The sequence below is a fragment of the Xiphias gladius genome, chromosome 9 (assembly GCF_016859285.1).
Source record: "Xiphias gladius isolate SHS-SW01 ecotype Sanya breed wild chromosome 9, ASM1685928v1, whole genome shotgun sequence".
NCBI classification, from domain to species: Eukaryota; Metazoa; Chordata; class Actinopteri; order Istiophoriformes; family Xiphiidae; genus Xiphias; species Xiphias gladius.
Window position 1 is genome coordinate 12224199 of NC_053408.1, and position 17589 is coordinate 12241787.

General features: G+C 39.2%; 1 protein-coding gene across 1 annotated transcript; it reads right to left on the reverse strand.

The window, feature by feature from the left end:
• Positions 1 to 849: 849 nt before the first annotated feature.
• On the reverse strand, positions 850 to 13861 carry slc4a1b (solute carrier family 4 member 1b (Diego blood group)). The gene is made up of 19 exons (XM_040135655.1): positions 13824 to 13861; positions 13588 to 13706; positions 10855 to 10901; positions 9223 to 9403; positions 8230 to 8365; positions 7454 to 7526; positions 6805 to 6847; positions 6490 to 6674; positions 5519 to 5729; positions 5167 to 5355; positions 4928 to 5076; positions 4514 to 4708; positions 4138 to 4386; positions 3953 to 4042; positions 3709 to 3875; positions 3367 to 3608; positions 3052 to 3221; positions 1761 to 1934; positions 850 to 1572 (listed from the first exon to the last, which is right to left on the reverse strand). Exons 2-19 carry the CDS (start codon positions 13661 to 13663, stop codon positions 1492 to 1494), a joined length of 2658 nt encoding a protein of 885 aa, XP_039991589.1. The 5' UTR covers positions 13664 to 13706; positions 13824 to 13861; the 3' UTR covers positions 850 to 1491.
• Between the last annotated feature and the right edge of the window lie 3728 nt (positions 13862 to 17589).

Consider the following 17589-nt stretch of genomic DNA (forward strand, 5'->3'; position numbering starts at 1 on the left):
TGTCAAATATGATAGGCCATTACAGCACAGTAATTCAACTAATCATTATCATGATAGGAAATATGGGTTTACAAAAGCTGTTTTGTAAGCCCATTTTGTTGTGCCCCATTCAAGTTGAATGGGACACAACCAAACTTTGATGCTCACATGATACCCCATATTGCTTCTAAGGACCAGGGCTGTTGAAATGTTGACTGACAGTAAGATAGACCAACCAGTTAATGTGCAAACCTCACTTAAACAGTGGATGGGACACTGGTGTTCCAATTGGACTGATAAGGTTGACCTTAGTTCTGCCTTAACTATCTAATGTTAGCCCTAAATATCCCCCTCTCTGAATTACAAAGCATTAGAACATATTATACATCCTCTATTACCAGAGGCAAGTACAGCAGTACTATAAAAACTGTATCTGTAATTCCACATGTTGCAGGGCCCCTGTCCACCACTAAACCCCCTGAATTTTTCAATGTTTTGCAGTCATTCAGAGTTTTTTATTTAAAAAATGATTTCATTTGCAACTTGCATCAAATAAATGTGCTATATAAATTGATTTGATTTGACAGCACCCAATATTTTTTCTGGTTTCCCAGGCAAATTGTTCATTAATGTACAGGTGACAAAGTGAGAAGTAATCATTGGAATCTTACTGGAAAAAGTAAGAAGTAGAACCTGGAGACTGTTTCATTGCACCTTAACTCACCGAAATGAACCGCATGTCAGTGAAACCGATGTGATGGGTCTTTTGGGAGGTAGTTTTTATTTTTATAGAGAGATGACAAGAAAATGGCAACATAACACACAATATAAATTTTAACAACACACAAAAATTAAAGATTTTCTCTCTCCCTGTGTTGACATATAGCGGTGTTGTCCTTTAGCTCTCCAGTGTTACCAATTTGATCACTCCTGCTAAAATACATACACTTTGCTTGCATAATTGCCTTGTAAATAATGTATTATTTAATTCAGAGTTTGGATTTTACTAACATCAAGCAAGTGAATACAACAATAACTTAAGTGGCACATGTTACAACATTACATTCAATGTGCGATTGCCTGGAAAAAACATACTATTGTGGCTTTTAACACTACTATACTCCACTAAGCATTCAATCTTTCCGTTTTTGGAGTGCAGAGCATGATTGAGGATTTTTTTGTTTCATGTATGAGTGCACTGCCTCATGCCTTTATGTCTTTCTTTTTTGTAAAAACATGTATGTGTAATATGAATATTTCCAGTTTCAGTAGTTTCAGTATGAAGCACAAGCTAGTGACTGTTGAAAACCTTTCAGGAATTTTGACCAAGACAGTTTCTTACAAGATATATATGTTATTGACATTGATGCTACAAAGATAAAATCTATAGCTGCATATTTCATTAAAAAAACATTTTTGAGCTCATAGATAGATTACACATTTTGAGCTATATATAAAATAAATATCTTTTTGTTAAACTAAAAGATTTCTGGCAGCAGTCAGGGAAGACATCTACAATGGCATTTGAGATTCACAGTATACATCCTGCCCCGGCTCCTCCTCGAATGTCACTTTAGCATCATCAGCATCCAACTAAAACACAACAGACACAGAAGAATAATTACATTAGGATACATATTAGACATAGACATTAGGATACATACAGCAAGTACATTATTACACACAAATATTCCACATAACCGTTCAGGCTCATAACTAAGACTACTGCATAAGTCTGAATGTCCATACTGTAGTTATTGAGAGTACAAGAAACCACTTACACATTTCATTTCCAGCGCAGTGAAGAGACGCCCAGTCATACACATGCGTAAAGGGATGGTGAGGATGAGTATGAAGGGAAGTGCGAGGGATACAGGACTGGACTTCACAATCCAGAGAAGTGCAAGGCACACTATCTGGATGGCTGTGAACAAGTGCATTCGCCCTGTGCTCACCTGTGTCCAAGACATACAAACATTGGTAAAACAAACGTAACTGCAGAATTGGATGTGTTTTAGCTAGCAGCGTGGCTCTAGGGGTGGCAATCCATCTATCAGTCGGTCCACCACTTTGGTCCAGGCTGAAATGACTCAACAAGTACCGGATGGATTGGCATGAAATGTTGTAAGGTCATTCGTGTTCCCCAGAGGATGAATCTGAATGACTTTGGTGACTCCATTTACGTTCCCTCTAGCCCCACCATGAGGTTCACATTTATGGCTTGTAGTGAAAAATCTGTTGGATGGATTGGCACTACATTTGGTACACACATTCATATCCCCCTGAGGATGAATTGTTATAGGTTGGATGATCCTCTGATGTTCATCTATTTATAATTTTTTTTCACAAAACTTTGGTGTATGACCAAATAGCTGCAAAACTAATAACATTCCCATCAGACTCAGCTGTAAACTTTATGTTGTGCTAATAAGTAAATGTTAGTATGCTAAAACTAAACTAAGATGGTGATAATTATAACTGCCTAGCATCAGCATGTTAGCATTATCACTGTGAGCATGTTCTCATGCTAACATTAGCATTTAACTCAAAGCACCACTATCTCAAAGTACAGAGCTGCTTACATTGCTGTAGAGTCTTAGTCTTGTTTGCCTGCTATGTGTGAGTTTCTTGAAAAATTTGGCATCAGATGAAAGGTTAAGACCCTGCATGATTTTTTTTGGAGCAAAGGAAATTGGGAAAGTTTATTTAAACCCTGTTAAACCCTCAAGCTGTATCCATGTGGCGAATATTTCCGCATATAATAATTCCCAGAATGATTACATACTATAAAATGATTGTATGGCATGACGTGACATATCACAGTATAGTAATTGCTAAATGTTCTGACATGCAAATTAAATTAAAATTACAACACATAACCATACGTAATGAGATGTGCTGGGATATGAGGTAAACTGACATGTTATCATTTAACATTACAAAACATCTCATTGTCCAAAATGCATTTGATGCCTCATTCATTTTCAGTATGAGCGGCCATTGTGGGCATCAAACCCTGTATTAGTGCTAGCAACATGCATTATAGTCATCATGTTATCATGGGACTCTTACTCTGGTGGCATAGGGTTCATCAGGGTGGTATTTCTTAGGGATGAGCAAAAGCAGTATACGATCCCACAGCTGTATGCCATTTAGTGACGTGACTCCCATGTAGAGGAAGATCCCAAACAAGGCCGACATGGGGATCATCTTTAGGATCGGCTCCATCAGAATAGACAGACCTTGATACAAATAGACATTCAGATAAAGGATAGCCTACTATTCTGAAACTGTAATCAGCTTTACATTGCAAATAATAAATCTGCAGAAGTCTAGACAACCAGTTCTAGAATAGACACAAAGACTGGATGATTAGACGGCACCTACCGACCAGCAAAGCCACCAGAATGCCACTGATCCTCTGCTCCATGACTTTCTCTATCACAGGTTTTGGTCCTTTGCTCATGACGGTAAGGGCATTGGCGTGGGTGACAGACCGCACCGTAGCAGCACTGAGCCATGGCACACCAAATATTGCACTGAACCCTCCCATGCCAACTAAAACCAGCAAGTCAAAGTGGAAGCCGGAGCCCTTGACCATCTTCCTCTCAGGTTTACTCACAATCAGACTGTTGACAAATACAACATTTGAATCAAACTTTGGTAAGGCAGGAGATGTCACGTTTTCTGAAGTTGTATTCAGTGAGGGATCTTGCTGTTATGACTCACGTTGTGATCTGAGACTCCAGAAAGATAAGAATGAAGACGAGCAAGGCTGGGACACAGCATGCAAACATCAACCACACAGGGAAAGGCTTGTGCTCTCCAAAGGGGTTGATAAGCCAGCCTCTTTGGGCTGGGTTGGATACCATCAGACCTTTAGGAACCACTAGTTTCTGTGCAGAAAAAGCCACTACTTAGTATTATGCATGTATTCAGCCCAAGAACTAGGAGATGAAAAGCATGGGCCCACCTGAGTGTAGGTATCCTCAATGTTGTAGTCCACAACAATCATGAGGAAAATGGCGATAGGGACACCAAAGTCACCAATCAAACGTCTCACCTGGTGAGCACAGATCAGGAAAATTACATTTAAAAAAATCAATTTTGCAATAGCTTGCGAAAAATCTGTAGGATATACAATCACAGACAACTCACTTTTCCAGGAAGAAATGTCCCGTTCTTAAACTGCCGCAGGAAGAAGGCAATAAAAAAACAGCCTAACATGAGGCACATGGAGAGCAGGGCTGTGTTGGGGTAAGGTGCCTTAATAGTGTTGATGACAACAGTTGTATTGCCGGTAGCATTGTCATAGATGGTTGTCTCTTCCACCTTTGGGTGCCAGGGATTTTCCAGAGATGCATTCAGATGATCGTAATTCAGAATCAGCGGATGTGCCTTAAAAGTCTAGAAAGAAGTCAGGAGAGATTATCAATGAAGTAAAATTATAATTTGGCCATGAAAAATCACACAAATTTAAACGTCTCAGATTTCATTTGGACGGATGGAATATGTGAAATGAATGATGGTTTACCCTCCCCAGCTTGGCAAAGGTTTCATAGATGAAGATGAGGGAGATGAGGATGGAGAAGATTTCTTGGGTGAAGCGTGAGATGAAGCGCACCAGGAAGCTGCCCTCACAGGCCACAATGATCACCACTATGATGACTAGCCACACTCCGACCCACACTCTCCCAACAATGTACTCAATGCCCTGGGACTTGCAGAACTGAATTAAGCAAAATGGGGATGAGTTGACCATGACCACTATTAAATTTGCCATAGTATGCATGATGACAGTTTGCAAATGAAATAAAGAAATAATGGGCTGTCGTATTCAAATATTTAGTATGCATCACAAAGCTATCACAAAAATGAACTTCAGTAGACTCATATAAAAACTCGACAGTTCGCCTAGATGTGGATATGATTCAGTGTTATAACTTACAGCAAAGAAGGCCTCCTCAAACACTAACAGAGGACCAGAGAAACCAATGACCAGGATGGGCTGAGCAGCAACAAAGCAGAAGATGATCCCCTGAATGCTGGTAGAGATGAGGAGCTCTGGAACGCCCATCATATTGTCCACCTTATCAGCTGGATTGGCAAAGATAATGGCAGAGAATATTTATGCAGTCTACTGCATATTACAGCAATATCATGTCCCATACAGATATAAACACACACCCAGTAGCCCTCCAAAGGTGATGGCAGGAGATAGGGCGGCAAAGTAGATGAAGATGACGGCAGCAAGGACCTGGGCATTGAGAGCATCTGTGATGTCACTCTTGTAGTATCGGTAGCGCCTCTTTATGTCTCGAATCATCCCGCCAAATGGTCGACCTGTACGGGCCAGGGGGTCTTCAGGAGGAGGCCCTGGGACAATGGAAACTGGGAAAAAAAATGTTTACATCTAATTTAAATAATACACAGTGATGACAGAAAACTGTACGGGCAAACAAGTTTGTCTATGTGTTTATTGATCAAAGGTTATCCATGTCTGATATTGTAGTTATTAGTGTGTACTGATAGGACCCACCCCTACGAGGTTTGGAGTCCATGCGGAGAGTGGGATCAGAGGGCTGGAGCCTGTCCTGCAGTAGTTTCTTCTGAAAGCCGATTATGGAGCTGAGCATCGCTTCGTTCTTGATCTCGGTGGGTGGGATGACGATGCTGCAGTCCATGAAGTCGGCCACGGTGTCTGTCAGCTCTCGGGCGCTCTTTGCCTGCAACGCTGTCTGATTGAACACCTGGGATGGAGAGAGTGGAGCTGAGATGTGAAGACTGCAGGTCATGGGGTTAAAGAGCATTTCTAAAGAGTGCATACCTTTTTCGTACTGTTAATAACTTTGGTGCAGAGAGGCAATACATTTCCACATTCTTCACATTTCCATATTCGTCACAATTTTGATTACTTGGAGTGATATGCAACCAGAAATTCTGTTTGGCCAGATATTCTTCAGATAGCATCTGATCTGTTTGGTTACAAATGACCTTCATGTAGACCTGACTTTACTGTACATTAATATAATGGTGTGACCGCTTCATGCTATTGGATCAAAAATGTCTCTGGCTAAGTGTGAGATGAAGATGTCTCTGATGAGAAGAGGGGTAATTATTATCCAAATATGCAAAGGGAGGATTGAGGAAGAGAGAATGGGACATTTGCTTGCATTGTTCTTCAAATGTAAGTCTGTTCAAGAAGTCCTTGTGTGTTTCATACTTTACCATGAGTTACTGAGGACTTAGGACTCGATTTAGACTTGAAATTTGAGAATTAATAACTAGGCTTTAGAACTTGAACATAGAAATGCAAACAATACCACACTATTGATATTTTCAGTTGACTGTCCTTTTTAAATTTTGACAGACTTATACTTTTCTGCAACCAGAGCTTCATACACTTAACCTCATTAAAAATAATATCTTTTAGCAGCTATGTGTTTTATTAATATGTCTCTGCTCACATATTATAGCTAAAGTTTGCACAAAAAATGTCAGCTAACTCACTTTATCAGCCAGTAGTGCTGCCATAGCGCGGCCAGTCTCGTGATAGTCCATGTCGGTCTTGCTGGGGCCAACCAGAACAAAGATGAAGCGTACAGGCACCGGGCTCTCCAAGGCAGAGTCGAGCACCACCGCCTCCTTCAGCCGCACAAACGCAAGTGTAGGCCTCTCCAGAAAGTCCAAGGCTCCTGGATCAAAAAAAAATGAAATTACTATTTCGAAGATACACCACACATATAGATAGATTCAAATGTGCAGACAAACACGTATATACACATACTCCAGATCCTTAATGAAAAAATGCAAACAGTGGCTCACCTACTAGCACCATGGAGACCTCAACACTGTCAGAGTCATCCCTCTAAAGATACACAGAATGAACAGACCTATTGAGCAAACATCAGACTTTTCCATCCTCGTCGTTATCACTATATTATAAAAAAAGACATTTTTAAAGTGGAGCTTGATTTGATAGTCTGTTCTTCTTGAAAATTGTGGCAGATAGGTCTAGATCATATATTTAAATGCATCATCAAATCTGTCAATTTGTATTTTTGCACTTTTCCCCTGCGTACTTACATTCTGAGCATTTACAGCTGTGTGCTAATAATTACTTAAGCATAATGTTACTTACTTAAGCACATGTTTGCAATAACTGCAAACATGTTAAGACTTGTGTCAAAGCCCTAAAAATGGAATGAGATCCAGTAAGCACATAAATAAAATATTATGTCCAAAAATTTAAAAGGTTAATTAATCCAAACCAATAAAGTAATGGATGACAGAAATCCAAAACCAGAATCCTCTAAATCCTTTACCCCTCTGAATTCCTTTCTAAATGGTCTGATGACAGGAGTCACTTTGACCTCAAAGATCACGCACCTCATCTCACCATTGTTATGATATCTGATCATGTTATCAGCAATAGTACATTCAGATGGATAATCACATCAGTGTAAGAACTTACCCTTTCCTTGACTGAAAACCTCTGCAGGTCCATCCCATCAGTCAGAGCTTGGCTTTCTGGGTCATCTGATTGGCTTGAAGAAGAAAACCACATGTGTCATTGGCTGTGTTTGTGTCGGGCTGAAGACTCAATGGCTGTGTTGGCAGACAAGCAAACTGGTTCACTAAACTGGTATTCCCCTGGACAGGAGAAAGGAGCGTGGGCATAGACTCACCTGGTTAAGCAAACGTTCAACAAAATGGGCAACATAATAGACCAGGGGTTCGTGAATTTTCATCTTTAACTGAATGACATTCGACATGTTTGCAATATTTGTGAAAGGTGTTTCATTCATTTTACAAAAGCCTGTAGTTTAAGAGGGTATTCAAAAAGCAATTATTTGCTGTGTCACCTTTGCAAAAGGCAAACATTTTACGAATGGTGTGGGAAAAATAATGGAGACACATTTGTCAGCTTAATGAACAAAATCTTTATACAAGGTGAGAGTATGTAATGTTTTTGGACATTTTAGAGTGACGTGATCTTAACAAGTGCAAGTAACTACAGTACACATTGGTCACCTTTAATAAAGATTCAGTAGACGGGGTGGTTTGGTGGATACAGACCATAATTACAGGTTTGATCTCCACAATAGCTACGCTCTCTGTTGAACTCTATCTGGGCAGATACTGAAACATTCCCCTCTCACTTGCAGCCTTAGATAACAGCATCAGCTAAATGCCTAAATGTAGGTCATTTGTGTTTGAGTCACAGTTGGGTGATGTCTTGGAGAATACCGGCGGTTTTGAAGCAGAGCCTTCAGCACTCCTTCCCGGTCTCCGGGCCTGATCTCCTTTTTGTTGACCATCTCGCCGACCATCTTCTCTGCGATGGTGGCCAGGGTCCGCTCCTCACAGTTGAAAATCATCACACCTTGACAGAGGAAAATGTTGGAAAAGGATCAGAGACGATCATAAAGCGGAGAGCAGTGTGGTTGTGGTTTGAGGGGAGTTTCAGACAAAATGAGAGCTAGAAAGAAGTGCTGAGAGGGCCAGAACTTTGTTGGATTTTAAGGTTTTCATTTGGCACTCCCACGGTGTCACACTGTCGGCGAAAGCACAGGGAGGCAGGCAGGCAGGGAGCACTGTATTTCTTATTTCAACAGTTTGTACGTAGACAACAAAGATACTACGGCCGGAAGAAAAGGAAAATTTGATGCTGTTATTTCAAAGTTATATAATTTGTATAGAGCTACATTGCACTGAGAATGAAAGAAATAAAACCATTTATTGAATTATAATCTTTCTCTGAGTCATCAATGTGTAACCCTCACATTTAGTGTTTATTAGCATTAAAATATACTGATATTACCAAAAGTAAAAGTACTCACTATGCAAAAAGGTAAGTTTTTAATATATATTATATTACTCAATTATAATTATTGACTCATCAGTGTTGCAGCTGGTAAAGATGGGGCTACTTTAGATACTACTATGTGGCTTTATCGTTGACAATGTGTTTGTTGATTAAATTGTAATCTGCAAACTAATTTGTAACTAAAGCTGTCAGGTAAATGTATAGTGGAGTAAAAAATATAATATTTCCTTTTAAAATGTGGAGTTTAAGTATAATGTAGCCTAAAATTGTATTACATCAAAATTCTACAGTACAGACTTTGAATAAATGTACTTAGTTACTTTCCACTACTGAAAATAATAATATAGACAAATTCATTTATAAAAAAAAAAGAACAGCTCATTCTCATGTTTTCGTTGATTTTCCCCACTGACCTGTGTTCATGGTGCGTCGGAGCTGGATGAGACTCTTGAAGGTGAGGTAGGAGATATGCGGGGACGCCCACACCCCGGCCTGAGGGTCGAAGCTCTCCTCGTAGCCCGCCCATCGGCCCGTCTCCTGCCAGTAGGTATCCTGCTTCTGGTCGTTCATTAGCTCCCTCAGCCTCACGTACCTCTGAGGGCGCAGAGAGACAAAGAGGTCTGATATGGCCGTGAACATGGGACACAGGAACAAACATGCTTGTGTTCATGAGACAGAGAGCGAAAATGTGGACAGGACAGGGGGATGAATTAAAGTTGCACCTTACACGAGCACAGCTGAAGCCTGTGGCGAACAACTGTGTGGCCACTTTCAGTGTCCACTTCCTACTGGTCAGTGTATGTCAGAGTGAGTGAAATATGGGAGCAAATATTTGAATATTTTTGTCGCCCTCTAGCTTTTATATTTAGTAGATGTAAGATAGGGTCAGATTATTTCAAGTCTGTCTTGAAACAACACTCACGTGCCCATATGCACATTGAAAGTTTTTTTTGGCTGCTGCAGTTGTTCCTCCTGTCTTACATAAGTTAAAGTCTTTTTAGTACCAAATTCTGTTTTTTACTTATTGTTCCTCCACCGAATTTAACTTTGGTACATACCTACTTGATTTGACTAATTCCGATTGTTGAAACCTCGTATTATCTTGAGCTGAACTTTAGAGAATTGTAACTGTTTCGATGTGCATGCGGGCATATGAGTGGTGTTTTCCAACAGTGTTGAATTGCAGATTCAGATGATGTAATGCAGATGATGTATTATGAATGGGATAAGTCTACTGGTGTAGTATGTTAAGTGTATTACTACTACAAGAACTGATACTAATAATAATCATCATCATCATAACCAATCATCAAAAGTAAGTTTTAGAAAACAATTTAAAAGACGGTTTATCTGGGATGCCTGTATTCTGTATTCTGTAGTGACACTAATGTTTACATTTTCTTTTTAACTCTTTAGTTAAATCTCTTTTCAAGAGTAACTTGCAATGAGCACAATGCTATAAAATGCCATAAGAAAATTTGCTCTTTTATTTGCATCTCATTTAGTGATTTCCTACATTTCCCTGAATGACTATGATCGAACCTCACTGAACATTCCTGAGCTTGTTGCGTTCAGCTAAGGGTCATACTTGTATTGGTGAAGCAAGCAGTAGAGATAACATTTTGCATGACTTATGGCCCCTAAGAGAGATATGTCGTCGCCGCAGAGAAGATCAGATAACATGAACATAAGCATGTTCATGCTTCAGTACGTTTCCAAAAACACTCATGATATTTTGGGTGTTGTTTTCCACAACAGTAACCTTAAGTATTACATGAAGCTACTGACATTTCTATCATCTACATGGTGACATTAATGTGGATATGGATCAAGCTAATAAGGAGAGGTGATGTCCAGGACACACTGTGTCTATAACGTAAACATAGTGGTTGTCTTGGTTCAACAAACCAGTGGGATCCTGGTTCTGGGCCAATGTTAGTTTCCGGTGTGGATATAACTGATGGCACATCCTGGTCTTGTTTGGACTGTCAATACATGTCGTGTGCCTGGAGTGGGGATACAGTGAATGTGTGTTTGCCCCTCACCTGACACTCTGCACCGGAGTTGGCGTTGGTGTTGATGTTCCAGGCAGCTGGAGAACAGACACAATGGACCCAGTTAAAAACCACTCACTTCAATACTGAGACTTTTTTTTTTCAAAAAGACATTAAAATATTTTAACTGACCCCATTTTATCTCTGAATTCACTTTCATACACATTTCACAGTTTGAATAAAATTTGTGTGTTTGGCTGGGTTTCAGGAATCCGTAAATAATGAGGTTCATTTTAACTTTGCTTTTTCAAAGTTTTGTTTTGAAAGTTGCGAAGAACCAACAGAATGAACGAGTGAATGAATTTTAAATTTGTAATACAGACATGAATTGTCTTGGAAACACGGATTCAGTTTGTAGCTGGGGGATAACTTCAGTCTTATGTAAGATATCTCCAGAGTGTCCATTTTATCTCAGATTGGGCCGTAGCACTGAAGTTGTCTGTCACAACAGAATGATTTATTTCCAAAACACAGCTGAGCAAAAGGGTAGACGATTCAGATCAGACTGACTAGACGCTGTCTACAGTCCATACGTGTGTGTGTGTGTGTGTGTGTGTGTGTGTGTGTGTGTGTGTGTGTGTGTGTGTGTGTGTGCATGGGTGTAGGTGTTTGTGTGTGTGTGTGTGTGTATGCATATGTGATTCGTCAAGTACAAGTTTGCATGTTTATTCATATATACAATGAATAAATACACATTATGTCATGTGAGTAGTTGTATGTGCAGTGTGCACAGACAGCTGCATGTGTCTGCAAATATATCTTTCTGTGAAGTGTCAAGTGTCCAGAACTGTACTGAGAAGACAATATATGTGTAACTTGTATCATTTTGGTTTTGCACGTAAAAATATTTATGCATCTACCACACACTAAAGAAAAATACATTTTTTTAGATTTTTCAAATGTCTATGAATTTGCAAAAATGGTGTAAACAATATGCATGTGGGAAGCTCATTTTTCATTTTCAGCATTGGTGGAGAGTAACTAAGTACATTCACTCAAGTGCTGTACTTAAGTGCAGTTTTGAGGTACTTGTACTTTACTTGAGTGTTTCCATTTTATGCTACTTTATACTCCCTCGCCAGAGGGAAATATTGTACTTTCTACTCCACTACATTTATTTGAAAGCTTCAGTTACTAGTTACTTTGAGGATGAAGATTTTACGCAATGGATAATATAACAAGCTTTTAAAATACAACACATTGTTAAAGATTAAACCAGTGGTTTCCAACCTTTTGGGCTTCTGATGTCTTACAAAAAACAGTGTGTAGTCAGGGTCACATTTCGGATGTCTATGAGTTAACAACTCATAGACATAGACAGCTTCACCAGAGAGTGATTTTTTCCTCTAAACTTCTCACAAGGTTTCATTTCAAGAAATGTTCAAATGATAATGATAATGCATATAAAGTGGTTGAAACCAGCTCCACCTCTAGCAGCCACAACAATAACATGCTACTGATACTGATGCTTCAGTATTAATCATCTAATGATGTCAGATATAAATATATATCTGTCAGAGGGACCAAATCATTGCTTTTACTTTATACTTTAACTACATTTTTCTGCTAATACTTATGTCGTTTTACTTAAGTGGGATTTTCCATGCTGGACATTTACTTGTAATGGAGTATTTTTTCAATGCGGTATTGTTACTTTTACCTGAGTAAAGGATCTGAATACTTTCACTACCACTGATTTTCAGTCCTTAAGAAAACATAACTGCATACATAAAATTGTCTCTGCCTTTTCACCTTGCATAATTTGTGTGTTTTCCTTTAATCGATCAGTCAAACACAAGACAGACCTTATTTTAACTCTCAGGAAGATGCATCATTAAATTTGAGCAACGCACTTACATAATAGCATATTATAGTAAATCAAACCAAACGTGCTGAGCAGACTTGAAATATTTTGGCTCTCAGGCTTTATCGGTTCTACTCACTGGTGCGTCACACCATGAATTTAATCACTGAGAGCCTCTGTAGACACACTGCTGTACACTTTGTAATGAGTTTTAAATCTCCTCCTAAATTGTCCCGTATCATGATGGCATGAAATCTGCAATCTTCAGTGCCCAGTGGGTCTTACTTTGTTATAAACTATTTGCAAAGGTTTGCAGTTTAGGCAAAATTTGAGTAAGACTAAACTGAAAATCTTGCATTAAGCTATGAAAATCATCCTACTGCAGCACTGACCATAAGACAATGACAGTAAGTGTGAAGTAATCTCAAAGGGTCCTATTCCCATATTTTTCATGCTACAAAGTTGCAGCTTTACTTGTATTACTGCAAAATTCATAACTGTAGCAGAAGTGGTGACACTTACCTCCTGCAGGTACTCGCCAAAGCCGACAGCAGTGACAACTGACTGACCCCCGAATGGCAAAAGAGCGTGACTTTATAAACACCACCTCTTTAAAGCTGCATCTGTGTGTATGTGTGGGTGCATGCTCCCTGATAATGGGTGGGACTAATACATGTAAACACACACACACACACACACACACACACGGACATGTACACTCTAATTCTCTCTGAAACACACATCCAACAGGGCAATGTGTTCTGGCCTCACCCATAATATTGATAGTAAATACAGTGACTTGGTATGTGCAAGAAACCAGCCGCACTGTGTCATTATCCAACCAGCATCTTATCACATTTAATGTCTGTGTTTGGAGGACAACAAAAGCTTGGATTACAATGCCGGGCCTGCCAGCTCACCTTCAACGCCATCGGGGTAGAGAGTGAAACTTTGGTTGAAGTCGGCTTTCATCTTCTCTTTTTCCTCTTCCTTCATGATAGTCAACCCCTCGTATTGGTCCGTCGCCTGTAACTGAGGCCTGTGGCGGCACAAGAAAGAGGGAGACAACTTTTGATTTTTTTTTTGATGTCCTATTAGTCACATGTAGGGCAGAGCATGGCACTGATGGCAAGAGAGCCGAGTTAAGGCGACTTACCCTCTGAAAGGGATGTAAACAGAGCACTCCTCTTCAGCTTTGCTCTATAAGAATGAAAAATAAAACACAGATGGAACCGCATTTAAATACATTTTTCATCCTCTGATGACATTTGGATGTTCCAGTCATTAAAGGGTTATTCTAGAGATTTACTGTTGGACTCTCAAAAACATGGGGGGACTCACAGAAGACAGATTTAAGAAATAATGGCGAAGATAGAAGCAGCTGGGGCAGAGATATCTTGACTTTTAATTCCCTGGTGTGGATGAAACTCCAAAGATGCTGGTTCCTACCTCACCCATAATGCAACTTTCTTTCTTTTTATAATAGATTGAAGTGTCCACTGCTCAACAGGGCTTAAAGGCTCTGCTCGGTGCCGGAGTACTACAGAAGAAGAGAAGAAGAGCTTGTGTGCACCAGAGTCTGCACCATATATTTAAAACATTCACCGGCTTTTAGTCATTGACCTTCTACAGCCACACTGCCTCAAACGCCTTGTAAGCTCTTCTTCTGTCTTTTTTTTTGACAACAGGACAATATGTGCATATGCGCAAACAAAACTGATCAGATCAGGGATATAGCCAGAGCATAAGAAGTAAATTGTTTGAGACAATACATAAATGAAAACAATAACAAAGGTTAAAATACATTATGTGCATACTGTATGTCGTATTTAACAACCCAGAATGCAACTTGATACTGTCTTTTTGTTAGGCCTTTACTTGGTAATTGCCCACATCTTTTAAACTCCAAACTCCCAATTTGTAATGTAGGCTTTTTGTATAAATTTGTAGTCAGACACAAGCTGAGATCTGCCACTTGTTTCATACTTTCAGACTTTTAAAAATTCCTCAAGATACACCGAAGACATTATACAACTGTTTTCACGGGCTCTAAAATACACTTTTATGTTTAAAATCTGTGGAATTCCCCTTTAAATTAAAAAAAAAACTCGGATGTCCTTAATCCAGTATGTGTGTATGTGTGTGGATATGCGTCTACACTTACAGCCCTGGGCACCGGGTCAGACGCCATTGTATCCCAGACCCCTCACTGTATCTCTGATAAGTCAGCAGTAATCACAGTTACCTGTAACGCATAGGAGCAAGTCATCCATCCTTGAAAACAGTCAACAAAAGATGCAGTCAGACAGGACAATGTTTCATAGTGTCTTTTCTCAGTTCTGTGTCTGGGACGACTTCAACACGTGTTATTACAGTAACCTTCACACTGCATGTTGCCTCTGTTAGAGATTTTACCCGAGATATCACACAAACACACACACACACACACACACACACACACACACACACACACACACAGACACACACACTATATGTATACATTTAAACATGCATGGCTGAACACATACATACATATGTGCATGAGACCACGTGCATTCTTACAGGTATCTGATAGAAAATTAGTAGTTCGTACACACATACCTGTTTGTATGAACCACAGTGTATGTGACAACTTAGATTTCACAGCGTGAAGATTTTATCGATCTTTCAGCAGTTTTTGTGCGCTACCCCAAATTAGACAAAAACCTTAGATTGATCTTGTGTCGTTGTGATATCATGCAATAAATTCAGTTTCGGTTATTTACATCCTCCAAATGTTTCAGATATTTGAATCAATATTGAATTTGTGAAGATTTCCTGTGATCAGTGGTGGAAGAGGTATTTAGGTCATTTACTTGAATAAAATTAGCAATAGTAATTAGCAATTAGCATAAGTATTATCGGCAAAAGTATACTTAATGTATCAAAAGTAAAAGTACTAAATGCAGAAAAACATTAGTGTTATACTTAAAAGTGATGTTAATGGATTATTATGACTTTTGCATTAATATCTAAGTAGCGTTTTACTATTGTAGTTGGTCGAGGTGGAGCTCAATACTAATGCGCTGTTGGGTATTTTAATCTGTAACAATGCCTCATATATTTATAACCTTTATTTTATGTTTCGTTTGTAAAATCTTAATTTGTAAAGTAGCTGAAGCTCACATATAAATGTTTCGGAGCAGAAAGTACAATATTTCCTTCTGAACTCTTGTGGAGTAGAATAGAGTAGGTAAGTATAAAGTAAGTATAAAGTGGTATAAAAGCGAGATACTCAAGTGAAATAAAAGTTCCTCGAAATTGTTCTTACTTAATCTATGGGGGAAAAAAATTATCGATAACTAGATTGGTTGTGTCGCCGTCGTTCATCATACTTGGCATCATGAAATTTCATTGACTCCAGTACAGTATAAATACAAGGGCAAAATGAGTCATATTTACTTGCCCATGTACAGTATGTAATTCAACAAATGCAGCAGTCTAATTCCTTTTCAATTGAAAAGTTTAGTATACATGTACTGACACGTATTAACTGTAAATGGGGGACACCAGCAATAGTAGATCAGTTGTGATGCATCATTAATACTATAAGCAGAATTTTATAAAGTTATGATTTGTTTTGCTCAGTCTTCACTTTGTAGGCTTTGATCAAGGAAACAGGAAGGCAATAATTAATTTAATATCGAATCGATAATATCGAATCGATCAAAGGTGATCAAATCGATCACCTTTGATGAACTGCTCATGTGCTGTGATACTGACAAAATTTTCAGATGAGTGTGTGATATGACGCAAAAAAGCCTGACTTATGCAGTGATCAGTTACAATAACCTGTCGCTCATAATATTAACAACGGTAGTAAAAACAATAAATCAAGTCTTACCTGTGGAGAGTTTTTCCAAATGATACTGACACAGTTAACGGGTGCTCAGAGTTAAGTCACTATGACGCACAACAGTAGAAATCCCCCACCCTAAGGTACCCCTTGTCAGAACTCAGTATGGCCATCTGATTAGCAGTCAGCATGTCCAGGAGTCATTTCACAAGCCGCTTAGTATAAACTGACCTCAGAACAGTGTTTAAAGGGGCCAACACTCTTGAGGCTTCAACACCCACCCCTCCCTGATTCAGACAAGAGGAAGATAAAAGCTGTTCAGGGGCACAGGGATGCTATCATCCTTCCACATCTGGTTCAAGCAAGCGGCTATTCTACTGAAGATGAGCCCTCCCTGGCCACCCCCACCACACCCAGCCAGAGGCCACAGGTAGATGCTCCCGCTCCCAAAAACGGAGATGTGAAAGTTAGGTTCAAAAAAAGCCACGGGGCTCCCAAAAGTAGAGACAGTGAGGCTGCAAATGTGGAGTTAAACGGGAGATCTGGTCTTCAGATGTAACATTTCAGTTAATCTCTCAAGAGCCCAGTGATGGGGACATGTTACCAGATGTTGAATACAATATACTTAAGTTCACGGTATTTGTCTAGGTATCACTAAGCATGAAACTTTATTTACATTATTTTAATGTGACTTAAAAGCAAAGATACAGTAAATACAATACAGCTGACAATGTGTTTTGCTTCCAGCCTTTATTCGGTTTACTCAATGACTTTTTCAATGAGACAACAGTAGTTGATGGACGAGTACTGTCAAACATAAAACCTTTTTTTTTTTAGATATTTGAGAGACAGTAAGATTCAGTCATCTCCAACATACCAATCAGAAATTGTCAGGCGTTTGAAAAGTTTAATGTACAAGCTATTACAGAGGGGAATAAAGGCAAATGGTGATAACGCTGACAACAAAATCAAATATAAAATAATTCAACAAGTCCAGGAGAAGAGATTTGACACTGAGATTTGAGCCAGAGGAGCTAAAACTGGCACTGTTGTGGTTGCTCTGCGTGCATGGTGCTGATATGTCATC

What these genes read in the sequence shown, in the direction of transcription:
- slc4a1b (XM_040135655.1), bottom strand. Translation starts at nt 13,663, where the DNA reads ATGAAGGAAGAGGAAAAAGAGAAGATGAAAGCCGACTTCAACCAAAGT. An exon ending in CCGACGCACCATGAACACAG is followed by an intron (nt 8,366 to 9,222) that starts GTCAGTGGGGAA and finishes TCCTCTGTCAAG; the next exon opens with GTGTGATGATTTTCAACTGT. An exon ending in GGACATTTCTTCCTGGAAAA is followed by an intron (nt 4,043 to 4,137) that starts GTGAGTTGTCTG and finishes TGTGCTCACCAG; the next exon opens with GTGAGACGTTTGATTGGTGA.